Source organism: Megascapheus bottae, chromosome X (assembly GCF_031878675.1).
Source record: "Megascapheus bottae isolate mThoBot1 chromosome X, mThoBot2.hap1, whole genome shotgun sequence".
Taxonomy (NCBI): Eukaryota; Metazoa; Chordata; class Mammalia; order Rodentia; family Geomyidae; genus Megascapheus; species Megascapheus bottae.
The window spans coordinates 26,207,876-26,229,850 of NC_143547.1; the positions used below are offsets into that span (position 1 = coordinate 26,207,876).

Genomic DNA, 21,975 nt, shown 5'->3' on the forward strand with positions numbered 1-21,975 from the left:
AAGGACCTGAGACTCTTATCTCTAATTAACCTCTAGAAAATGGGAATTGGTGCTTAGCTCAAGGGTAGGGTGGTAGCCTTGAGCTGAAGAGCTCAGGAACAGTGCTCAGGCGGAGATCAGGCCCCATGACCCACAAAATAAATAAATAAATAAATAAATAAATAAATAAATAAATAAATAAATAACAACCACTAACTATAACACCTTAATAATAACAAAAAAATTACTGGATTCAATTTTGGAATTTCCATTCAATCTGATATATTTGTTTAAGGTAATTTAAACTCTGGCTTGTTAGTCAGGACAAAGGTAGTTAAGCATAAGGGACTTTGTATCTTATTTAATGCTAGGTTATTCAAAGACGTATTTTCTAAGTTCTAAGTTTTGCTTTGCTTGTTTACAATTAAGAAATTTAGTTCTTAATATCACCTTACTTTATGTTCTCTGTTTGGCTCAAGTTGGCTTGGATTTGCAAGCACTGCAATACACATAGCACATAAATAGGGTGTCTTTTATGTGTTTGTTTACTTATTTTTTCTTCCACCTTATTAAAGTATACTTAAGAATAGACTGCATGGATTTATAATTTGCAATAAACATTGTGAAATTATTAAATCAAGGTATAAAAACAACTCTATCACCTTGTGGGGGTGGGAACAACATTTAAGATTTCTTCTTGACAGTTTTCAAATACAGAATGCAATTTATCATTAACTACACTCACCATTCTGTTATAATAGAGTTCCACAGCTTACTCATCTTAATCCAAATTTAGGACAAAAGGAACCTTTTAAGTAAGCTTTCCAGTTCTGGGGGCTGGGAGAGAATTCTTGTATTTTTATCCCTACCACTTGAACATGGCGGTCTCAATTCAATTTCCCATCCTTTTACCAATAAAGAAACCTACAAAAAGATTTTGCCTCAATAAGGAATAAAAGGAGAAAACGAGCTCAATAATGGACCATGTGTGATGTTGGAGACATTCAGCTCTCAGGGCTGACAAATAGCACAAGGTAGCCCAAGGTAGTGAAAGTGATGTGTACAATAAAATCAAGTTGGTGAAAGCAAGGAAAGTGTAGCAATTACTTGTGGGTAGTGCTACTGCTAGCAGAGATCATTTCTTACACAAGTTCTTCAATTGCATCCTAGGCATGGTTCCCAAAATTCATCCTCAAGCTTATTCCATCAACTTTTCCAAAGATACTGTGAATCACTCAGGATTCTTTTTAATGGATTATTTTCCTGCTTAACTATCCAAAGAGGATTTTGCTCTTAAAACTAAACACTAACCAATACAAACAACACCTGTAAAGCAGTAACACAAGCAAAAAATTTCCACCTTTTTATCATTCCCATCCCAGCATTCTTTGTCTCACAACACAACACATTATTTATATTTAATGCTTTTTAGAAGCTTCAAAATGCCATTTTCAAAAATACATACTAGGGATTTCAACCCAGTAATATATTGTAAATACTAACAACATATTTGATTCACGCTAATAGCTCATGTTTGATTACTTTGGGGATTTATTTGTTTGGCTTTGTTTTTTTTTGCTCAGAGATTCATAGACTAGTGACTTTTATTTAAACATGTTAAACATCTTACAATAAGAATACCAGTAGCATCTGGGCAGGGTGGTACATGCCTGAAATCTTAGCACTCAGGAAACGGGGGCAGGAAGATTCAAAATTCAAGACTAGATGGGAAGGCTACATGGTAAGACTCCAAATCAGGATAACAAAAGTGTATAAATAATTATTCTAGATAAATTTACAGTTTGCTTCCCTGAAATAAAGTAGGGTAAATTCCATTAAAATTTCCCAACCTGGGTGACAGATAATGTTTATTATTTTCTACCTGAGTGTCCCCACAAGTGTAAGGATATCACTTGGAATCTCATTTATTAAAGAATTTTTGAGTGACCCCTCTTGTTTGAATATTGAAAACAGCATGTAGATTACGATAACTATTGTCAGCATAAGGTTGAAACTACTGGAATAAAGGTTTACATTTTCTTGACTATCTACCACGTACTAATCAGTGAGCCACAATACAAATTTACTACTAACACAAACATTTTTGCAGTTGGCATTACTACTCTTCTTTCATAGATGAAAAACAATTCAACAACTTACTCAAAGCCACCAAGCTGGTAAATGAGAGCAGAGAATTGGATATGGGCTTGCCAATGTCAAAATCAGTTATATTGTCTATTTATAGCATACTATTTCTTTCAGGAAGAATTTTAGTTTTATAACTGAGAACATTTCTTCAAAGCTCTAAATCTTAGGAGGAATTGATTTAATAGATGTTCACAACAGAACTACTGACCCAGAAAATAATGGGAGTCTGAGGAAAAAGTGTAGAGTCTGAGTCACCGGAGCCTTGGGAAACACAGGATGAACTGTCATGGCCTTTACTTTCTGAGATTTTTTTCCCAAGTAGGAACAAGTACAAGAGATAAGCAAAGAGTGGGCCAAAATAACATGCAAGTTACACAGGGCCACTGTCATTTCATAGGTCCATAAAGGACTGAAATGTGGTCTAGAAGGAAGGATGGACCATGTCTTCTCTGAGATAAGGTCTGTGGTTTCGAGTCCAAGATTTGTGCTAGGAATCCTTATCCTGCCTGTGTACCTGACTGCACAAAGTACTAAGCCCTATCAAGCACAAGCTCAGACATATTCTCTATATACATATGTCCTCCATCGAAGAACATCCCTTTTGCACTCTCTGATCCCAATCAGTAGCTCTCCTAGGGGAGTGTGACAGTGAGAAAAAGGTTACAGAGAAAGAGGTCGAGTCTAAGAACAGAACTGGTATCCTCCATAAAGCAAAACAGGAATGCTCACCACCATTCTCTCTCACTTCCTGACCTGTCTCTTCATTTCGTCATGTCTACTCTACAGTAAACATCTGAGAGAAGCTCCTACACATTGATGCATCATTTATCCTGACACCCAACACAGAGGTGGTTCATTAGTTCTTGCCTTTAAGGCTTTCCAGAAAGGAAGAAAGGGCTACCAGATGCTTGCATAACATAGGTCTAGGCTCTAAGGTCCCTAGTATATTCCAAGAGGGCCAGATACCAAAGTTAAATAGAATCTCAGAGCCACACAGATGAGTATAGAAACCTATGCTGCAATACTACTTTCACCTCTTTTTAGGCCTCTCTGAATTCAAACACATAAAGAATAGGAATGCATAAAGAAGATGAAATTTTAGGAGTGGAAGCCTATAGAGTGTCAGAGCATAAAAAATACAGAAGAAAAAGGGGAAGGAGGAGGAGAAGTAGAAGAGGAAGAGGAAGAAGAAGGAGACAAAGAAGAAGGAACAAGAGGAGGGAAGAGGAAGAGGAGGAGGAGGAAGAGGAGGAGGATTAGGAGGAGGAGGAGGAGATTTTCAAAGGTTGTGTGGGAGAAATAGGTAGTAGAGGCAAGGCAGACATCTGACCTGAGTCCTAGAAGCTTGTACGGTGACCATTACAATTTTATGTGAGAGGAAAATGATGACAATTTAAGGACAGTTATTTAGGGATATATAAGGATCATCCAAAAGAGAACGACTCCTGAGATATTCATGACATCCAGGTCTATAGTTTAAGAATAGGGTTGACAGGGCTGGGAGTTTGGCCTAGTGTTAGAGTGCTTGCCTAGCATGAAAGAAGACCAGGGTTCGATTCCTAACACATACTTAGAAAAAGCCAGAAGTGGTGCTGAGGCTCAAGTGGTAGAGTTCTAACCTTGAGAAAAATCCAAGGACAGTGCTCAGGCCCTGAGCTTAAGCCCAGGACTGGCAAAAAAAAGAAGAGGGTTGACAAACTAATGTGGTGATATTAACCCTAGAGTTATAGCCAAGGCAGTGAGGGCTAAAGTGTAGTCAGTTAATTAATATTTGTTAACATTCTGATACTTGCTAGGTACTGTTATAAGTTTAAGACTAAAACAGGAATTTCAATTCCAAACTTTAGACTCTATTACAGAGCTATAATTATCAAAACAGCTTGGTACTGGCACAGGAACAGGCCTAAAGACCAATGGAATAGAACTGAGGACCCAGACATTAAACCACAGACCTATGGCCAACTAATCTTTGACAAGGGAGCCAAAAAAATAGAATGGAAGAAAGACAGCCTCTTCAACAAGTTGTGCTGGCAGAACTGGTTAAGCACCTGCAGAAAACTAAAGTTGGAGTCTTCTTTGTCACCTTGCACTAGAATTAACTCCAAATAGATCAAAGACCTGGAGATAAAAGCTGACACACTGAAAACTTTACAAGAAGGAATAGGAGATACACTAGGCCTCCTTGGCACAGGAAGAAACTTTCTTAATAAGGACCAAAAATCACAACAAATCAGAGAAAGGCTGGATAAGTGGGACTGCATTAAACTGCAGAGCTTTTGTATGGCAAAGGACATAGCTAGTAAATTAAGTAGGAAGCCTACAAAGTGGGAGAAGATCTTCACCAACCAAACAACGGACAAAGGCCTCATATCTAAAATATATCAACAGCTCAAAAACTTGAATCACTCCAAAACTAATCTCCAAAGTAACAACCATCCCATTAAAAAATGGGCCAAAGACTTAAAAGAGAGACTTCTCTGAAGAAGAAACAAAAATGGCCTATAGACACATGAAGAAATGCTCAACATCTTTGGTCATAAAAGAAATGCAAATCAAAACAACTCTAAGATTCCACCTCACTCCAGTTAGAATGGCCAGGATCAGGAAAACGAATAATAACAGATACTGGAGGGGATGTGGCCAGGAGGGATCACTACTACACTGTTGGTGGGAGTGCAAACTCGTTCAACCACTATGGAAAGCAGTGTGGCAGTGCCTCAAAAGGCTAAACATAGAACTCCCCTATGACCCAGCAATTCCACCACTTGGCATTTACCCAACCATCCAGAAACAAGGGCATACTAAATCCACTAGCACAATGATGTTCATTGCAGCACTATTTAGCACAGCAAAGATATGGAACCAACCTAGATGTCCCTCATTTGATGAGTGGATCAACAAGTTGTGGTATTTGTACACAATGGAATTCTATGCTGCTGTCAGAAAGAATGACATCACCCCATTTGTTAGGAAATGGAAAGACTTAGAAAAAATCATATTAAGTGAAGTAAGCCAGACTCAAAGGAACTTAGGCTCAATGGTTTCCCTCATTTGTCATAATCAGTAGAAACCTTGGGCTCTACTAGCAGAGATCTGCAATAGAGCAAAATCTTGATACATAAGGCCATATAGTATGAAGCTAATTGAAAGGACCTCCAGGATATTGAAACAAAAGCCATATAACGAATGATTGTTGTCCTTAATGTACTATGTTGTCTCTCATCTCCTTTGCTGTCCCTTGGTTATCTCATATTGTTATAGTATCTCACTTTGTTATCTGATATATTGAATTTATTTGTATTTGGTTATTTGAAATTTGATAGGGAAGGGGGGAAAACCAAGACGGGTATAGGGTGTGGGGGGGGAGGGAAATGGGTACCAAAACATGTGAAAGGGCATCAATGTACGTGAATTAATACACCATCTATCTGGCAAATATCATGTAACCCTTTTACTAATTACAATTTAAAAAATGCAAAAAAAAGACTAAAACAGAAAGCAAGAGAAAGTCTCACAGATGTTATCTTCTAGAGAAGGAAGCCAGGATATAAACATGTGTACACATATACATAAATAAAAGAAAAGAAGAAACCACTCTCCCTGCAAAATTGCTCTCTGGCTATAGAAAACCATTGGCTAGCAAAAACACCAAGTATAGAAATTAAGGGTTGACCTCATCCCCAAACCAGACAGAGATTCATCAAAGAAAGAGAACTATAAACCTATTTCTTTGATGAACATCGATGCAAAACTTCTCAACAAAATACTGGCCAACCGTCTACAACAACTTAGCAAAAAAATTATACACTCTGATCAAACAGTATTCATCACAGGGAGGCAAAGCTGGTTCAACATAAGCAAATCAATTAACATAATTGAACACATCAACAGGAGCAAGGACAAAAATCACATGATTGTCTCAATAGATGCGGAAAAGGCATTTGACAAGATCCATCACCCTTTATGTTAAAAGCTCTGGAGAAACTAGGAATCCATGAATAAAGGCTGTGTATGACAAACCCACAGCTATTATTATACTTAATGGCAAAAAGCTAAAGCCATTCCCTCTAAAATCAGGAACAAGACAAGGATGCCCACTCTCTCCAGTCCTCTTTAACATAGTAGTACAATTCCTAGTCAGCGCAATAAGGCAAGAAGCAAGCATAAAGGGGATCCAAGTAGGCAAAGAGGAAGTAAAACTATCCCTCTTTGCAGATGACATGATTCTGTATTTAAAGAATCCTATAGACTCTATTAACAAGCTCCTTCAGCTGATTCAAACCCTTAGAAGGGTAGCAGGCTATAAAATTAACCCTCAAAAATCAACTGCCTTCCTCTACGCCAACAGTGAGAGGAACAAGGCAACAATCAGGAAAGAAACTCCTGTCGCAATAGCCTCAAAGAAAATAAAGTACCTAGGCATTAGCTTAACTAAGAATGTAAAGGACCTTTTTGACGAAAACTTTAAAACCCTAAAAAAGGAAATTAAAGCAGAACTAAGGAAATGGCAAAACCTCCCATGCTCCTGGATTGGAAGAATCAACATTGTGAAAATGACAATCTTGCCAAGGGCTATCTACAAATTCAACGCAATACCCATCAATATCCCAATGGCATTCTTTAAAGAAATAGAAGAGGCAATTCAAAATTTCATATGGAATAATAAAAGACCCCGTATAGCAAAAACACTTCTTAGCAGAAAGAACAGCGCCGGAGGAATTTCAATACCAAACTTTAGACTCTATTACAGAGCTATAATTATCAAAACAGCTGGGTATTGGCACAAGAACAGGCCTGAAGACCAATGGAATAGAACTGAGGACCCAGACATTAAACCACAGACCTATGGCCACCTAATCTTTGACAAGGGAGCCAAAAAAATAGAATGGAAGAAAGATAGCCTCTTCAACAAGTTGTGCTGGCAGGTTAAGCACCTGCAGAAAAGTAAAGCTGGATCCTTCTTTGTCACCCTGCACTAGAATTAACTCCAAATGGATCAAAGACCTGGAGGTAAAAGCTGACACCCTGAAAACTTTACAAGAAGGAATAGGAGATACACTAGGCCTCCTTGACACAGGTCGAAACTTTCTTAATAAGGACCAAGAATCACAACAAATCAGAGAAAGGCTGGATAAGTGGGACTGCATTAAACTGCAGAGCTTTTGTATGGCAAAGGACATAGCTAGTAAATTAATTAGGAAGCCTACAGAGCGGGAGAAGATCTTCACCAACCATACAACAGACAAAGGCCTCATATCTAAAATATATCAACAGCTCAAAAACTTGAATCACTCCAAAACTAATCTCCAAAGAAACAACCATCCCATTAAAAGATGGGCCAAAGACTTAAAGAGAGTCTTCTCTGAAGAAGAAATAAGAATGGCCTATACACACATGAAGAAATGCTCAACATCTCTGGTCATAAAAGAAATGCAAATCAAAACAACTCTAAGATTCCACCTCACTCCAGTTAGAATGGCCAGGATCAAGAAAACTAATAACAACAGATGCTGGAGGGGATGTGGCCAGGAGGGATCACTACTACACTGTTGGTGGGAGTGCTTTCCACTATGGAAAGCAGTATAGCAGTTCCTCAAAAGGCTAAACAGAGAGCTCCCCTATGACCCAGCAATTCCACTACTTGGCATTTACCCAACTGTCTAGAAACTAGGGCCTACTAAATCCACTACCACAACAATGTTCATTGCAGTATTATTCACCATAGCAAAGATATGGAACCAACCTAGATGTCCCTCAGTTGATGAGTGGATCAACAAGTTGTGGTATTTGTACACAATGGAATTCTATGCTGCTGTCAGAAAAAATGACATCGACCCGTTTGTTAGGAAATGGAAAGACTTAGAAAAAGTCATATTAAGTGAAGTATGCCAGACTCAAAGGAACTTAGGCTCAATGGTTTCCCTCATTTGTCATAATCAGTAGAAACCTTGGGCTCTACTAGCAGAGATTTGTAATAGAGCAAAACCTTGATACATAAGGCCATATTGTATGAAGCTAATTGAAAGGACCTCCAGGATATTGAAACAAAAGCCATATAATGAATGATTGTTCTCCTTAATGTACTATGTTATCTCTCATCTCTTTTGCTGTCCCTTGGTTATATCATATTTTCACAGTATCTCACTTTGTTATCTGATATATTGGATATATTTGTGTTTGGTTATTTGAAATTGGATAGAGAAGGGGGGAAAACCAAGAGGGAGGGGGTGGGTAATGGGGACCAAGACATGTGAAAGGGTATCAATGTATGTGAATTAATGCACCTTCTATCTGGCAAATATCATGTAACCCTTTTATTAATTACAATAAAAAATATTAAAAAAAGAAATTAAGGGTTGATATGAAAATGACTGGCTATATACTTCCTTTGTCTTTATCCAGGTTAAGTATGTTAAAAGCAAAAGAGTGGAATGATGACAATGTACAGAGATACACATTTAGGCCAAGCATAAAACAGGAACCCCAGTCTGAGAAACACAATACCTCATCCGACATGATACAGGCACTAAGACATTTTAACTTCTAGTCCATACTTTCGTTTCGCGACTCCTATGATTCACATGTGATTTGTCCCCAAAGGATTGATGTGTTAGAAATTTGGTCCCTGTATGGTGATATGACAGGTGGTGGAATTTTTTTGTGCTGGGCGGTCAAGGGGCTTGATCTCTGGACCTGAGTGTTGTCCCTGAGCTCTTCAGTTCAAGCTATCATCTCCCTACTCCTTGAGCCACAGCCTCACTTCTCATTTTCTAGGGATTAACTAGAGATAAGAAGCTCACGTTCTTTAGTGTCTGGGATGGCTCTGAACTGTGATCCTCAGATCTCAACCTCCTGAGTAGCTAGGATTACAGGAGTGAGCCACCACGACCAGGTGGTGGAACTTTTAAAGGTGGAGGCTAGTGGGAGATGATTAGGTCATTGAAGGAAAGCTTAATGTGGTTCTCATGCTACCCTAGTCATCACGTGTTCAAAAAACTAAAAGATATCTGGTGAGGCCTCAGTACAGGTCTAGACAAAAAGAAATGATGACACTGCTGTCATTGGTGTAACCCTAGCTACTCACGAGGCTGTGATATGAGGATCTTGGTTCAAAACCAACCTGGGCAGGAAAGTCTGTGGGACTCTTATCTCCAATTAACCACTAGAAAACCAGAAAGTGGCACTGTGGCTCAAAGTGGTAGAGTACTAACCTTGAGCTGAAGAGTTCAGGGACAGTGCCCAGGCATAGAGTTCAAGCCCCCCCCCCACCCAAAAAAAGGAAGGAACAAAGAAGTGATGACACAAATGAAATATTTCCAATAGGCTTCTTGAGAATATTAGAAAAAATATGCTTTTTAAAAGGGTACAAAACATGAGAAGGAGTATCAATGTGTGTGAAGTAATGCTCCTTCTGTCTGGCGAATATAACTGTAACCCCTCTATTAAATACAATAAAAAAATAAAATAAAAGGGTACAAAATAACAAAAAAAACCAATCCCCTCATTTCTAATGTAAATTTGTTTTCTCCTCCAGTGCTTTCCATTAATCCAAGGCCTGAGTAATTATCTTCGCTCTTTGCTCTATCGCCATTTATATTCCAAAACAACATGCACACATGTATATGACTATGAACAATAACAAAGAACTATAAATTTTTAAGTCTTATTGATCCCAGAAGGTTGGGAATTCTAAACAATGAAACTTGTCCTCTGACTGCTTCTCTCAAGGGAAAAAAAACATTTTAAAGATACAAAAGAGCTTTGATAAAACAACAAATGATCTCTCAGGGTATTAGGAGCCTCATGGTGGGCTTCAGGCCACCAGGTTGGGATGCAACAAGCCACGATAGACATGAAACTGGAAAGACCTCCCTGCTCCCCTCATCTGGGCTCCCTTAATCATTTCTAAGCCACATCTTGACTACATCAAGCCCAGTTTACTGTATAGCATTCAGCCACTATTCTCAGAAGCCAGAAATTCTCAGCCTAAAGAGAAAGTCCTCTTTGTCTTCCATCCATGATTTAATTTACATTCTCTTAAACATTCTAAACACTTTGTTTTTAGGCTCAAAAGTCTCATAATTGCACAAGACCCTGAATTTGAATTTCCCTGTTTCCTCTGCTTGGATATCTGCCTAAGTCAGCCACTGGACAGTCTCAAAATCAGCTTTACTTTAGAGAAAGACTTTTATTGTTCATTAAAAAAATTTTACAATATGCCTTATTTCTTATTTACTTTAATTCCTGTGTTCTTTTTTTGGGTGCAAGTGCCTAGGCACTGCCCTTAGCTTATCACTCAAGGCTGGTATCTGCCACTTGAGCCATAGCTCCACTTCAAGCTCTTTTGGTTGGTGTTTAATTGGAAATAAGAGTCTGAAGGACTTTCCTGCCCAGGCTAGCTTTGAACCACAGTCCTTAGATGTCAGCCTCTTAAGTAGCTATGCAATTCTGCATTTTTCTTAGTATTTTTCTTTATTGTCTTTTATTGTCAGGGTAATGTATAGAGGGGTTACAGTTACATTCCTCATTATGTCTTGAACATTGATACCCTTCTCATGTTTTTCTCTTGTTTATTCCCCTTCCCTTCCCTATTTCAAGTAAACAGATTAACGTATATACAATATACCAGGTACCAAAGTCAGATTGCAATTCTATATTTTTGTCTTTCACAATACAAAGGTGTGAGCAGAAATACATGTAGATGAATACATATCACCTTTTCTCTGATAATCAGTAATATTTTTCACTACCCTTTCAAACTTGATCTTCCCAGGGAAATGTCCCTCTTTTGTTGCCAAGATTTGGGAGGGGTACTCCTAGCCCCTCCTGCTTTTTCACTCAGAAGCACCATTCCTGTCATGCATTAGATATTCAACACCATGATTCAGAAGATATGATCAATGTCCTTTCATGCTTTTGTCTCTCTGTGCCTGCATATAAACTTCTCTTAAAAATTAATGCATACATTTTACTAGACTATTAACTAGGGGCATGGCTCAAGTGGTAAAACATATGCAAATCAAGCACAAAGAAAGACCTGTGTTCAAACCTTACTACTACCAGAAAAAAACTAAATATATTATAGAATATTAATGGCCAAAACTTGATAATAAAGTAATGAAAACAGAGAAATACCAATTCCTAATAAAAATCATGTAGTCATCTGATCAGAAAGTACTAGGAAACAGGTTCCCCCTTGTGCTTTCTGGATAATCTTGAGGGTAAAACAGACTGTCATTAGAAGAATAGAATTTACCTGAATGTATTAAAATCCACTAGCTTTGTGTGTTTAGGGTCCGCAGCTGAAAATACCTGCTTGATGTCTTTTGTCTTCATTCCTACTTCTTTCAGTTTTTTTAGGACTAATTCAAGGTTGCTAAATGGATACTAGAGGGAGAGAAAAAAAAGAAAAGACATCAATAAAAACCTTCACACAGTGAACCCAAACATAGCTGGCCATATCTTTGCATAGACACTAACATGACTTGCTTTGTTAGCTGTTGAATTCAGGCTTTAGAACAACTGACATTAGCATACAGCCTAGGTCTAAGAGAAACGAACTCAAAGCCAAATGAGTAAATTATCTTTTGTTGTTAGAAATATTATTTATTTATCCCACAAATTTAAATATATTTATAGAACATAATACATTATTAAAGAAAATTAAAAATCAGCACTTATGTCCAGTTTTAAACACGAGTAAATTATTTCTGCTTACACTTACGTCTCTTCCCTATAATCTTTAAACATTGGCTCAGGATCTTGACAGACTCTAATGAAGAGAATGGAGATTTCAAAATTGCATAAATACGCCCCCATTTTTTTCTAGATCTTTAGAATGGCCTCCTATAAATGTTATCCACTAAGCAATGCAATAATCAGGGAAAAGTTGAGTGTCAAAGGTGCACATAAGCACTGTAATCTCCACAATTCATTCTCTAGACAGTCCATTGTTCCTGCCTCCCACTCTGTGATTATTTCTCTGTATGTATACTAGTAGTAGGGTTTGAACTCAGGATCAGCATGCTGCTCCTTAGCTTCTTCACTCAAGCCTAGGGTTCCACCACTTGATCCATACCTCTACTTTTGGCTTTTTGGTTAATTGGATATAAGAGTGTCACAGTTTTCTCTGCCCAGGCTAGCTTTGAACTACAATGCTCAGCTTCCTAAGTAGTTAGGATTATAGGCATTAGTCACTGGAACCCAGCTGTGATTACGTTTTTAAGTGAGAATACTTGTTTTAGTAAGAATATTTATTATTCAGTCCTGACAAGTATAAGGTTGAAAACAATTACAGTTCAGAGATAAACAGTAAGAAGTTGGAATTTAGAATAAAAACATTGACAGTAATTTAAAATAAAGTGTCCTATCTTCCATCAAAATGATCAGGTGGTTTGGTACATACTACAGGCTCCTATTCCTTTTTCTTTTTCCATTTCCTTTCATCTGTGTTCGTGATAAGATCTATTAGGTCTGTTGAAAAGACTTCTCAGGTTGATATTAAAGAATATATTAATCTTTCTTTGCTTGCAATATCCTTAAGAGTCATGTTAAGATAATGTAATTTTCACTTGGGATGCTGATATGATACTAGATAATGCTTTTATCATATGAAAGGAGTAAAGTCCTTTCTACTTTGAAACTCTGGGTTTGGGCTGGGGATGGTTGGGTTTGGGTTTGGTTTGGTTTTGGCTCAGTGGTGGACTGTTTGTCTACCATGTACAGGGCTCTGAGTTCCATCCATTTGCAAAACCAAAACCAAATACTATATGTAGTAGAATAGTTTTATCTCTCTGTATGTATGTAAATAAACATAACTACATATAAAAGTAAATATATAAAATATATACAACTATATATGTAACTATATATACACATATATGCATATACAGCTATATATTACTACATAGTTTTACTCTATGTAGTAATCTTAATTTACAAAAGACTTACATACTGAATATTCATTGTAGCTTAGTAAGCATAGCATACTGCAGAGCACAAGCCATTTCCCTTTGTTATCCTGGGGCTGAGTGGGAGCTGAGCTCAACATTGTAAGAGAGGATTCAACTGCATAGTGTTTTCCCAAAGAAAAGAGGAAAACAAAAAATCTGCACCATAGTAAAGTCAAAAGAAAAAAAACTTGAATTTTTAACTGAAGGACCATCTGTATATTTTGAATTAAAATACAGTTTTACTATGTTTGGAAACAGACCCTTAACATACAACAGCTACAATGACTGAGCTTGCCATGGCCACATAGAACTAAGCACTCTACACACATCATCCTAACATCTAATCTTTCTGGCAACTTTGTCTAACAGGCACTGGTGTTACTCATTTCTAATATGAGGATACTGATGCTCCTAAAACATACATAACTAAGGTCTCAGCTACTAAATGTAGAATCCATTTTCTTTTCTTTTCCTTTTGCCAGTCCTGAGCCTGAACTCAGGGCCTGAGCTCTGTCCCTGAGCCTCTCTATGCTCAAGGCTAGCACTCTCACCACTTGGGCCATAGCACCACTTCTAGCTTTTTCTGAATAGTTTATTATGGCCAAGAGGCTCACAGACTTTTCTGCTTGGACTGGCTTTGAACCATGATCCTCAGATCTCTTCCTCCTGAGTAGCTAGGATGACAGGTGTGAGCCCAATGGTACTAGGCTTAGAATCTAAGCCAAGTTTATGAATATCTAGAAACTGCCCCAAAAGGGGGTTTCCTTTCTGAGTTTGGTGTTTTCATGTAGCTATAGGTATACGGTTTTCTGATAACCTAGAAGTCTAACACTACAAATGGAGATATGCTGTAGGAACTCTGGGGTGTACTACTCAACCTATTATCAAGAGAGACCCTGCAGAGACCATTGTGAGTAGACAGCCTTCCAGATCCATGCAGGGTTCACCCTGTAATATTCCTACCTTCCAAAACTACTCTCATTCCAGGTTGTCCCATTTGATGACTGAACACAGCAGGAGACTAACATTGGGCCATTCTGTGTGACTCAGGACCTCTCTGATGAGCAGTCTTTGCTCAAGGCTCGCATTCACTAGGATGCGATCATTCTCAGAACTGTATTACTCAGATGAAATAACTTCGACTGACTCTTCCTTTATTCTCCTCTCCTTTCCCAAGGGATCAGAACTGTAGGGTGTTTTGAAGGTTCTATCCATACCCTGCATTCTCCTGCAGACTCTAATCTTTCAAAGGCCTTTCTCCCAATGTACCTCTAATTTGGAGACCTTATTTCAACCAATTAGGGAAAACAGCTGTGGTAGGGCAAGTTATGGAAGATGGAATATAATAGGAGGATTGTAGCCCAGACCAGCACAGGTATAAATGTAAGGCTTTATCCAAACAACGACTGAGGTAAAAGGGGGCATGGATCAAGTAAGTCCAGAAAGCCTTTGGTAGAAGGGCTGAGAAGTCACTCTGGAATTCCTGAATTTCAAACAGTGGGTGTATTACAAGAATCAACCCCTTCCCCCACCCACATACACTGTGGCCAATTTCTCCTTAAATCTTTATTTAGGCCTCTGTTGAGGGAACATTCGAAACTAGCAACTACCGATTTCCCTTGGGGTTTTTGTTTGGTCTAGTCTTGTTCTTTCATGTTGGCCTGTGCCAGTTAACTGGGATGGCACGGTGTGTGGCACCAGATTTTCTTCCTTTCCTATAGTTGTTGCATTGCTTTCTGAAAACAGTGTTAGCGTCAGCAAAAAAAACCCAGGAAATTTGATTCAACCCTAGGCTTGCCTCCTGCCTGTGCCTGGAATCTGTGATGCTGGGCAGCAGAGAGCCAAGCGTGTAAACAGAGGAGACAAGAACCTGGCCTCTGAGATGGGACCTGAGGCCAAGTCACAGAGATCCATTATTCATGCCCACATGTGTGAATACACAATGTAAAACCAGTGGCAAGATACAGAAGAAAAGGCCGACAAAAAAAGAAAAATATACATTGCAGAGGGCTAAGAGGCACATTAAAAATTATACAAAGTAAATGCACCTTTTCTGAATGGCTCTCCATGTAGTTTAAGGTGTAGTCATCAGCATTGAGCAAACGAAACAGGTAGCCATTCACATTCAATGTGGTTCCAATATATAGCTCTTCGGGCTTGATATATTCTGATGGTTCACTTTTAAAGAGTTCTTGCCCAGGCTTCCTAACACGACTTCTTTTCAAGAACAGCCCACCAGCATTCCCTGAAACAAAAGAGGGAGAAGTGTCAATGGGTAACATTAGTTTTAATAGAGCAGTGTAAGTCAGATGCTAGTGGCTTACATCTGAAATCTTAGCTACTCAGGAAGCTGAGATCTGAGGATCACAGTTCAAAGCCAGCCTGGGCAGCAAAGTTCATGAGATTTATATCTCCAATTAACTACCAAAACGGCCAAATTGGAGCTGTGGCTTAAGGGATACAGCACTAGACAAGCAATAAAAGCTTAAGGACAACTCCCAGACCCTGAGTTCAAGTGCTAGGAACAACACACACACACACACACACACACACACACACACACACACACACACACACACACACACAAAAGCCTGTAACTAGTCTTTAGTTACTTTATCTTCAAACACAAGACTGTACAAGTTATCTGTGAATTCACATTGCATGTACATACACATATACACACAATGTGGAATTTTGGAATAATAAAATATAAAAATGAAAAGGACAAGAAAGTAAAAAAGGAAACTCTTAGAGAAAGAGAAAAGATGAGGAGGAAATGTAAGTGTAATTAGAGGTGATTAATATGATCAAATAAAGGTACTTTTTATAACATACATTATATGCACATATGGAAATAGTATAATGAAATTCATGTATTACATAGTTAGTTTGAAAAAGACTTCATAAGTGAGTGTGCTAAAGTAAAAAAAAGTAATATTCCAGCCTTTCCCTTCCTTTCTTCTTAATAAACTCTAAACAAAGACCTGATCGATATGATTTACAGCATAGTAGAAGTGTGGGACATCAGGAGAGTCCTAATTTTTAGTGCATGCTTAAATAATTCCACTTAGAAATTCCTTTCTTGTATTATTTACCACCGGTTTGTTCACATTTAATTAACTTCATATATAGATTAAAGGCAAGATACCCTACTTCTAAAAAGGAGACTATTTTAAGTGTTGGAAGATAGTTATGGAGGTTCCCCTTAGGTCTCTTTTTTACAGGTAAAATATTTTTGCTTCTTTTAATAAAGCCTCATATTGCATGCTTTCCAGATTGGCAACACTTCATTTGTTCTCTTCTGTGCATTATTTTTTAACCTCTTATAAAGCATCAAGCACAGTTGAACAAAGGACGCCAGTACCTTCTGCTATATGAATACAGCCTGAGACCACATGAGCTTTTGTGGGGAGCTCCAGCCCTCTCTTCTGTCCAAATTCAGACACCATAGGTGGTGGAAAAACAGACTCAGTAGCCAATTAGAGATGCATTCCATCCAGGTTTGTCTGCTTGGGTGGAGTGTGTGTGTGTGTGTGTGTGTGTGTGTGTGTGTGTGTGTGTGTGTATGCCTGTCCTGGGGCTTGAACTCAAGGCTCACTTAGATGCTGTGCTTGAGCCTCTGTGCTTAAGGCTACCAGTTGTTCACAGCACCACTTCTGGCTTTTTCTGGAGATCCAAGTCTCATGGACGTTTGTGCCTGGGCTGTCAGAGAATAGCAATCCTCAGATCTTTGCTTCCTGAATAGCTAGGATTACAGGCATGAGCCACTAGCTTAAGAGGTTTGTTTCTGGTTTTGTGTCTTTTAACATCTCGGCATGTCTATGAGTCTCACTGGTAAAAATGGGATAAACTTTGTGGAGAAGCCATGAACGTGTACTTCTCAGATCACCTGCTAAGGGAACATAACTGATGGAAGACTCCATCTGCCATATTCTGAAGTCCAACTTTAGGTGTGTCAAGTTCATCTTTAGCCTGTCAATCACAGGCTGCTGTCAACAAGTCACTGTGTAAGACAGAGACAATAAAACTGTCTCATTTTTATAAAGACAAGGACTATTCTGAGAACTAAGAACTTTGACTTAGTTTTGCACAAATTTCTTAAAATTCCATTTGTAAGAGGAGTATAGGAATCAGGACTGTAGTGGGATGGCTCCTCAGGCTTCCTTTGGCTCCCTCTACAATTTCCCTTACCAGCCTTATATCCAACTCAATCTCTTGCATTTATGATCCTGTTCCATATTTGCATCCTAGAGGACCTGGCCTATCCTGCACCTTAAAAAATCCTATAAGGTCCTTGTAAGGATAACAGGAGATTCTCAATGATGGCTGTAATTATAAGCTTGTAGTTGATTACCATCACTGTTCTACTTTACATATACTAGCATTTGCTTGGCCACATTTTCCTTATTCTAGAGGCACGGGTTTTGGAGTTGTTGTCTGTTTGCCATTCAGAGCATGATTTATATTCATTCTTATTCAATGTCCTATTATGAGATTAAACCACTACTCAAATAACTGTTAAGTTTGACTTAATTATCCAAGTTAGTCATTACTTATTGGTGTGATGGTAGCTCATATGAGATTTTACAAGTCAGTATCTAAACAATTGACTTCTTGGAATTAGCCATGAATTCACATCATGTAGACTGGCAAACAGTAATGAACAAAGCTTTCTATTTTTTTCAAAGAAAAATTAACCAACATATCAGTGATTATTCTCCTCAAATGTGTGTCTTACCACAGCTAACAGTTATAAATATGAACAGCCAAAGAGTGGAGCCCTATGGTTCCATAATTTCCTAAGTCAATAGCCACTCACAGTAACAGTGACAGGATCACATCAATGCCAAGACCATGTCATAAGCCTGGAGACCGGAACCTTGACAATGCCCCAACAGACAGAAGGGATAGAGAAATGTGGGTTCTGAAGATTAAATTTGTCTATCTGGGATTCTTAATTATAAAGCAAAAAATTGTAAGCTATGTTAGTGAATGTTCTCTCAGCTTGTTGGTTGTATGTGGCACTTAGCCAGACCATGACATTGAAGCCCCTGAATTTCATAAGTGCCTCAGAAAAAGAAGGAATAGTGACAAAGAGTATGTATTCCTGGTTCTCCAGCTCAGAAGGAAATGGTGTTCCTTGTTCATCATTTTATACATCTGGGTTTCTATTTAACCAAAACTATTTTATCACTTATGCTATATGATCAGAAAATATTCCTTTCAAAATAATGAAGCAGTTAAATATTCTGAGGAAAATATTCTAGGAGAAATAACTCTTACCTGAGTTCCTCTCTATAGGTTCAAACACTGAAAGTGTATCATCACTGAGAAAGAAAGAAATAACAAACATCCTGTCCATATCTGCACATTTGTGCGTGATAAATTTTGCAAAAAATCGGAGTATGTTGCTTATCGGGCCATAGCTGTAGTAGAGAAACAGGGAATAAATTATTATACAAGTAATCTCCCACATATCATATTTATAATATCTTTCAAAAAGAACCTATTAAAAGTATATCATAGGAACTTTTTCTATAGTGAACAAGTTCAAATATCATCTGAAGGTTTTAATTCTAGATACAGAAGGAATATCTCAGTATATTCGGCATCTCATTCTTTTATAACCTAGAAATCACATCAGGAATGGATTCAACACAAATATCATAAACATACCACTCACATTTATCAATTATTTTCTTTTTTGCCAGTCCTGAACACCAGCTTCAACACAGGATATTGGTCTGCCACTTGAGTCACAGCACCACTTCTGGCTTTTATCTATGTATGTGGAGGAATCGAACCCAGGTATTCGTCCATGCTAAGCAAGCACTCTACCACTAGGCCAAACTCCTGGCCCTAATCAATTATTTTCTAGTCATAAGACTAGCTAACAATCTTGATCATTGTGTCAGACAGGAGAACAACTACATCTATGGCCTGAGTCAATCCAGGGGGCCATGTTCTACTCAGGCCTGGGCCTATCTCCCCTGTTTCACCACCCACTATCTCATGCCCCCTACCTTGAAACCCATCTTCCCTCTCCCTGAGATCTTCTTCCATCTCCCTGGCAATTCCTTTCAGTGAAAACAAATTAACCTTTCTCTTCCAAATGCTGAGCCAATATTATAGGCTTTTATATGCATATTTTATAGTACTTATTACCTGTATTGTAAATCACCATTAATGAGTTGCTATATCTTATTAAGAGTCACTGCTATAATATTTTACAAGTATTATATCAAGAAATGTTTTCAGAAACATTTGTAGAAATGTCTATCGAAACAAAGATTGGAAGTCATGCTCAGAATTCTATGCAGTAATATAGGATGAAGATGAGATCAAATCACAGAAATAAAAGTTCTGTAGGGATGGCATTGATCAAAATATATTGTATTCATAACTTGTTTTGTTAAATGACAACTCCTTTGTACAACTACTTAAAGATGATCATAAAAAGAATTTAAAAAAACAACATTCCCTAGGCTGGAGTGCAGTGAGCACCTATAATCTCAGCACTTAATTTGGAAGACAGAGATAGGAAGATTGGAAGTTCAAGATAGCTTGAGCTATATAGCAATACACTGTCTAAAAACAAAACAAAACAAAGTAACAACAAAGAAATTACTTCCCAAAGGTGATTATTTTTGTCACTGAAGTAATTCATATTCTCTCAGTAGAAGCATGTCAGCATATAGGTGTCAAATGGTGACATGTAGCCCTTATAACAAATAGACCTTGGGGAAGTCTTTCAAAAATCAAAATCATTACACAATAAAAATCAACTGTGTATTTTACCACATTTCTATCATAAATCTAAATAGAATGGTCTTCCCACATTTGCTTAAGCTCATTCTTTGTGATCAGAGTACTGAAAATCAAAGTATTGGTGGCTCACACCTACAATCCTACCTATTCAGCAAGTCTACTTCTGAGGATCATGGTTCAAAGTCAAGCCTGGGACAAATCTATAGAACTCAAATGAAGAAGTTGGTAGTGGATGCTGGCTCAATAAACTTGAATGGAAAAACTAAGGGATAATACCCAGACCCTGAGTGCAAACCTCAGTACACACACACACACACACACACACACACACACACACACACACACATTTTATTTTTATTTACACAGGCAAAAGTTGCTTTTCTCTACCCTTTCCTTGAATTATCCATGAAGCTAGGCTGAAAATGCATAGCACCAAGGTACCCAGCTTGAAGTCTCCAATGAGACACAACCTAGGACTCTGTAAAACTAGCTGTGGGGTAGCCTGGGAAAAAATAGAATGTCACAGCTGTTTTTTTTTTCTTGGTGCCTAGCCACCAGGCTGTAGAATTAGCCTCAGACTGTTATGAGGCCAGATTTACTGTCAAACATCATCTTTGGTACATAAAAGAATTGATACATAATGTATCCAACAGCTTCTTCATGTGAAATATATATATATATATAACTTTTACAGAGAGCTGAATTATGATTGGAACAATTGAATAAATTCTAATCTCAGGATGAATTAGTCCTACTGGAAATTTAACTCCTTAGAACTTCAATTTCAGCAAGTCATTTTTTTCTCCCTGTTCTAGTGTTCTGGAGATCTCATCAATTGCAAAACAACCTTCTGAATAAAATCTTTAGACTAACAGTTCACAAGGCTTATTGTATATAAAAGTCACCAGGGAAACTTGTTAAATATGCAGAAACTAGAGTCTTACCCCCAGAGATATGATCTCAGTAGTTAGCTTGTATTTCTGGAAAGCTGCATTATAAATAAGTACACCAGGAAATTCTGCTGAGAAGGTTCCCCCAGAGCAAAATGCAAGAAACACTCCAAGTGGCTTCAAATATTTCTTTGGCTAATAAACTCATTATCAAAATCAAACTTCTCTGAAAAATACTTTTTATAATAATCTCCACCCTTACAGCTGATAGCCTACCCATACCTCCTGATCAACCATGATATCATACACCATTTAGCTCTACATAGACTTTTACTCTTGGCTGGTTGTCCTAAAATTATGTTGATTCCCACTTTCCACCACATAAATTCCTAGATTGAGAAGCCATGTCTTACATTTGCTATATAGAGCCCCAGATTTGCCCACTCTCTTTTCTCCCATGATGGAACCTAGAGCCTCCTGCATGCTTGAATCACATCTCCATGCCTCCACTTTCTCTTAAACCCAATGGAGTTTATTATCCCACCTAAACTGCTCTTGTAGGGACCATAATAAAAATTCTAATATTTAAGTTCACAGAGACTGAGAGATGCATCGAGTCACTGATTGCTATTTTCCAGAGGTATGCTGGAAAGGATGGAAACAACTCAACTCTATCCAAGACAGAGTTCCTCAGGTTCATGAATTCAGAACTGGCTTCCCTCACAAAGAACCAGAAGAACCCTGGTGTCCTTAACCACATGATGAAGAAGCTGGACCTCAACACTGATGATCAGCTAAGTTTCCAAGAATTTCTTAATCTTATTTGTGGCTTAGCCCTAGCTTGCCATGACAGCTTCCTCAGGAGCCATCCTTAGAAGCATATCTGAGTATCCATGGGTGTGGCGTCGGACCCTTGTGTTTCCCTCATGCCACCGAGCTGTCATATTCGTCTCCCAGCCCTCATTTACCCCAAGCCTAATACACTTGCCACAATGTGTAGATCATTAAAAAAAAAGAAAAGTAAAACAGTAAGGCCGATGGATGAGGGAACCCACAAATGTTACAAATGAGTGATCCCCAAGCCCTGTGATAAATATCAACTCCATAATAAGAAAGGAACTCTACAAGTCAAATATCTCTGAATTTAAAACCTAGTTTAACTAAAAATCAAGTAGAAGTTTGACAAGCTGCAGCACCTCTCAGCACCTCTGCTTCCTCAAATCAAAAATGGATGGGCC

General features: G+C 38.1%; 1 protein-coding gene and 1 pseudogene across 1 annotated transcript in view; one reads left to right on the top strand and one right to left on the bottom strand.

Annotated features, from left to right (window-relative positions):
* The window catches only part of Efhc2 (EF-hand domain containing 2), a 175,551-nt gene that overhangs the window by 51,205 nt on the left and 102,371 nt on the right, over window positions 1–21,975 (bottom strand). Inside the window, exons 9-11 of the mRNA XM_090325832.1 lie at window positions 18,363–18,505; window positions 15,128–15,324; window positions 11,384–11,514 (exon numbers count right to left, since the gene is read on the bottom strand). Of these exons, the coding sequence (XP_090181958.1) occupies window positions 11,384–11,514; window positions 15,128–15,324; window positions 18,363–18,505 (471 nt within the window). The remainder of the gene's footprint in view (window positions 1–11,383; window positions 11,515–15,127; window positions 15,325–18,362; window positions 18,506–21,975) is intronic.
* LOC150040623 (protein S100-A11 pseudogene) lies at window positions 20,431–21,612 on the top strand (annotated as a pseudogene).